We start from the raw sequence: 4,019 nt of genomic DNA on the forward strand, positions 1-4,019 counted from the left end.
AAAGTTAGGCAGGTTGGTATAGAATTTTCTACTAACAAGACTGCAAACCTTTCATTATAAATTTTTTCTTTAATTTTTAGGTAGCCCCAAGAAATAATAATATAAAATAGGTATAATAACAAATTTGACCTTTAATGTTTACATCTTTTGTTAATTTGGTCTTTATTTTTTTTCTGAGCCAAATTTAGTCATTGACCTTTTAAAAAAGTCGAATTTAACCATTAACCTTCCAAAAAGAGTTGATTTGTTATTTTTTTTAAAAGAAATATCCACTAAAACGTCAAAATTTTAAACATGGTAGCCTGCATGGTAATTCAAATGTATTTCATGCTATTTTTTTTGAATTTTTATAATTTTTAAATTACTTGTTGACGTGTCATCTAAAACAAGTAGTACTATGTCGGCATGAAGTACACATTAATTACCACGCATGTTGCCATGCCAAAATCATTAGAAAATTAGTGTTTTAGTCATTATTTTTGTTAAAAAAATGATTTAGCTCTTTTTAAAAGGTTAATAGTCAAATTTAGTTAAAAAAATGATCAAATTGACAAATATATAAATATCTTAAAGACTAAATTCATCATTATGTTAAAATGCAAAATATTTATCAAAATTTTAATCTGTTTACAAACTCAAAAATTAAAAAAAAATCATACCAAATAAAAATACAAATTCAAAGAGGGGCTTAAATTGAGGCATGAGCTTGATGACATCAACAAGAAGACTTAGGTTGTGTTCTTTATTGCTTTTCAGATGAGTTTTTGCATGTAAAAGCGCTTTTCCCTGAAAAGCAATAAAGAATAGACATCAGAAAAATTTTCAACTTAAAAAAAAACACTTTTTAACTTCTCCATCTGCCAAAAGTGCTTTTGACTTCTATTTATATTTTTAACTTTTGTCTTTCCCCAAAATTTTTAGTATTTATATTAGGTATATAAATATTATCTCTTTTTAAAACTTTAATCTAAATATATGTAATATTTTAATTTGTTAGGTTTATATTTTTTATGTTATGTTAATATCTAATATGAGTTATATATTCAAATACATTTTAAAATAAAATAACACAAATGTGTTAAAAGCATTAATTAAAAATAAAAAATATTTTTTAAAATAATACAATTGTGTCAATATCTAATTATTATATTTAAATATTTAAATATAGTTTATATATTCTAATTAAATTTAATAAATAAATAATATTAATTACTTAGAAATATTTAAAATTAATATTATATATTAAAATATTAACAATAAGTTATAATAAATTATTTTTTATAATTTTGCTAAAATATCATAATATTAACTAATTTGAACATTATTTAAATACATATTTGTTACTTTATAATATCATGTCTAAAATAGACATTTTATTTCTTAAAAGCACTTTTTGACAGCAGTACCAAACACTCAAAATTTTTAAAAGCACTTCTCAAAAGTATTTTTTACAGCACTTCTCAAAAGCAATGAAGAACTGGACTTAAACGTATTAAAATCACTTTTTAAGAGAATTAATGTGAAACTAGCTATGGTTCACATACTTAATAATATGTTTGTTCTTCAGGATGCATATACTGAAATTCACTTTCAATTAATTGATTGTTAAATACCATGTTTATTGATATTATTTATTAACAATATATATATATATATTTTAAGTCCTACCACGTTAATTTTAAGTCTTATAAATTTTTACTTTAATCCTTAACTCTTTTTTTTACCTAATATATGTTTTGGGTGACGAAATTGAAAATATAAATATAATGTGTCATGTACATTTAACCGTCATTAAAGGATCAAAATGAAAATAGGTGAAATTACAAGTCAAAATGAAAACGCCTATAAAAGTTGGGTGAGTAATTAATTAGTTTACCCAAAATATATTTAATATTTGAAGAACAATTGTTGTAATCTTTCACCGAAAAGAAAAGAATAAAAAAAAAATTCCAAGCCTAGGATCCCACCTAATGAGCAATAGGTGTAGTGAAAACACAGCTACGCAGCCAGGCAGCAATCCAAAATTACGTCACGTTTCATTCTACATGACATCATTATTGCGCCTAATTTCTACTATAAATAATATACCCCTCCCTCCCTCTATGTAATAACAAAATCCCCCATACCAACTCTTTTCTATTAATTATCCGAAAGCCTTCAAATCCTCCTCATGTTTAAGATGGAATACAGTGAATCAACTCCTACTACCACTACTGCAACAACCTCTTCGAATTCGCCGTCATCTTCTTCTCCTCCTCCTCCTCCGCCGGCGGTTGTTATTAGCCCCTGTGCTGCTTGCAAGATTTTAAGGAGGAGGTGTGCCGATAAATGTGTGTTGGCTCCATATTTTCCTCCTACTGATCCTGCCAAGTTCACCATTGCTCATCGTGTCTTCGGTGCTAGCAACATCATCAAGTTCTTGCAGGTTGCTTTTTTCTCTCTTTGTTTTTCGCCTTTAATTCCTCATCCGAGTTTCACTTTAGCTATAGTCAGTCAGGGACGAAGCCGGGGGTGACAGGCGGTAGCCTTGTGGCTTTGGTTAAATGGATAAATTTCATTTTTAGTCCTTTTAAATATTAAAATAATTCAATTTACTCCTTTTAGTCTTTTAAATAAATGAAATTTTCTATTTTTGATCTTCTAATAAATTAATTATTTAATTTAAACTTTCAAAAAAAAAAACTTTGAACTGCTCACTTTCAAAAGTTTCTAATTTTATCTCAACCCAACCCCACGCAAGGGTTCGTCTTTGGCTACAAGTATACGAGATTTTATTATTATAGTGTGGAAAAAGCTAAAAGGCTACCTTCGGATTAATGCGTTGACAATTGTGGCAAAAGATATATACCTATGAAAAAGTGATCAATTAGTGCGAGCTTTGAGAGCTTTCCTCTTTTATTTAATAACAGTCCACCAGGTCCATGCAATTTGACAAGAAGTGTGTTTTTTTTTAACCCTGCTTGAGTCGTTAGCAATTGTGGACATCCCCATTAATAGTGAGAGGTGATTGGTTCAGGAACTTCCCGAGACACAAAGGGCTGATGCAGTAAGCAGCATGGTATACGAGGCGAGTGCAAGAATCCGAGACCCGGTTTACGGCTGCGCAGGAGCTATTTGCCAACTGCAGAAGCAAATCAATGAGCTCCAAGCCCAACTAGCCAAAGCCAAAGCACAAGCTGAAGTAGCCAACATGCAGTTGCAACAAGCAAACCTTGCGGCTTTCCTTTGCATGGAGATGGCAGAAACCACGTCTGCTCAACCAAATTCCCACCAATTCGTCGACAACCCAAGCTTCATGGAAGATAACAATTTTGGGTCTTTCTGGGAACCTCTTTGGACATGATATAATGCTTCAAGTATTAATTAAGGTCCCATGAAACTCTCTCCTAAGGAGAAGTTGAAGGACATTTTTAGATTTTAATAAATTTAACTCAGTAACAGGGTTCAAATATAAAGAAATTTAAGTTACAAGGATGGGGATCTTACATCTCTTTGTTAAATCTAAAAAAACGAAGTAGATGGGGCCTTTTTCCAACATGTAATTTGACATGTTTGAAGAGAATGAGAAAATATGTACTCCATTTTTTTTCCATTATTATAAATTTAACATCTTTTAGGTCACCTAACTAGGTACTAATATTGATATTTTCCCTTCTCTTTTGCTTTATTACATACCTACCATAGACTTATAATATTACACTTATAATAAAATTATGTTATTGGCGTATATGTACATTAAAATCTAAATTTAATTACTTTATTTTTTATTAAACGTAAACTTATGATGAGGTACCCGAAAGATATTGTTAAACAAATTAAATGGTATCATTTTCTTATTTTTGGCATTTCCAATTTGTATATGAAGAAAGAATGAATTGTTGTGATGCTCTTCCATACTTCTAAATTCTTTTTCCAAATATTTTATGTATTCCTTCCATTAATGTATCCCACTTATAAATGAATCCTATCCTTTCTTTTTTTATCTTTCTTTAATCTTGAGTTACTCAATAGGTCAGTTA

At 29.3% G+C, this 4,019-nt stretch overlaps 1 protein-coding gene across 1 annotated transcript; it reads left to right on the forward strand.

Annotated features, from left to right (window-relative positions):
- The first annotated feature begins 1,965 nt into the window (after positions 1–1,965).
- On the forward strand, positions 1,966–3,621 carry LOC107891495 (LOB domain-containing protein 1). Its single transcript, XM_016816323.2, has 2 exons — positions 1,966–2,425; positions 3,017–3,621. Exons 1-2 carry the CDS (start codon positions 2,171–2,173, stop codon positions 3,341–3,343), a joined length of 582 nt encoding a protein of 193 aa, XP_016671812.1. The 5' UTR covers positions 1,966–2,170; the 3' UTR covers positions 3,344–3,621.
- The last annotated feature ends 398 nt before the right edge of the window (positions 3,622–4,019 follow it).

The sequence above is a fragment of the Gossypium hirsutum genome, chromosome D09, assembly GCF_007990345.1.
Source record: "Gossypium hirsutum isolate 1008001.06 chromosome D09, Gossypium_hirsutum_v2.1, whole genome shotgun sequence".
In the NCBI taxonomy this organism is placed as follows: domain Eukaryota; kingdom Viridiplantae; phylum Streptophyta; class Magnoliopsida; order Malvales; family Malvaceae; genus Gossypium; species Gossypium hirsutum.

Excerpts from the sequence above, each read along its gene's own strand:
- LOC107891495 (XM_016816323.2), top strand. The coding sequence starts at position 2,171 with ATGTTTAAGATGGAATACAGTGAATCAACTCCTACTACCACTACTGCA. Across the intron at positions 2,426-3,016 it reads ACATCATCAAGTTCTTGCAG|GAACTTCCCGAGACACAAAG; the intron begins GTTGCTTTTTTC and ends TGATTGGTTCAG.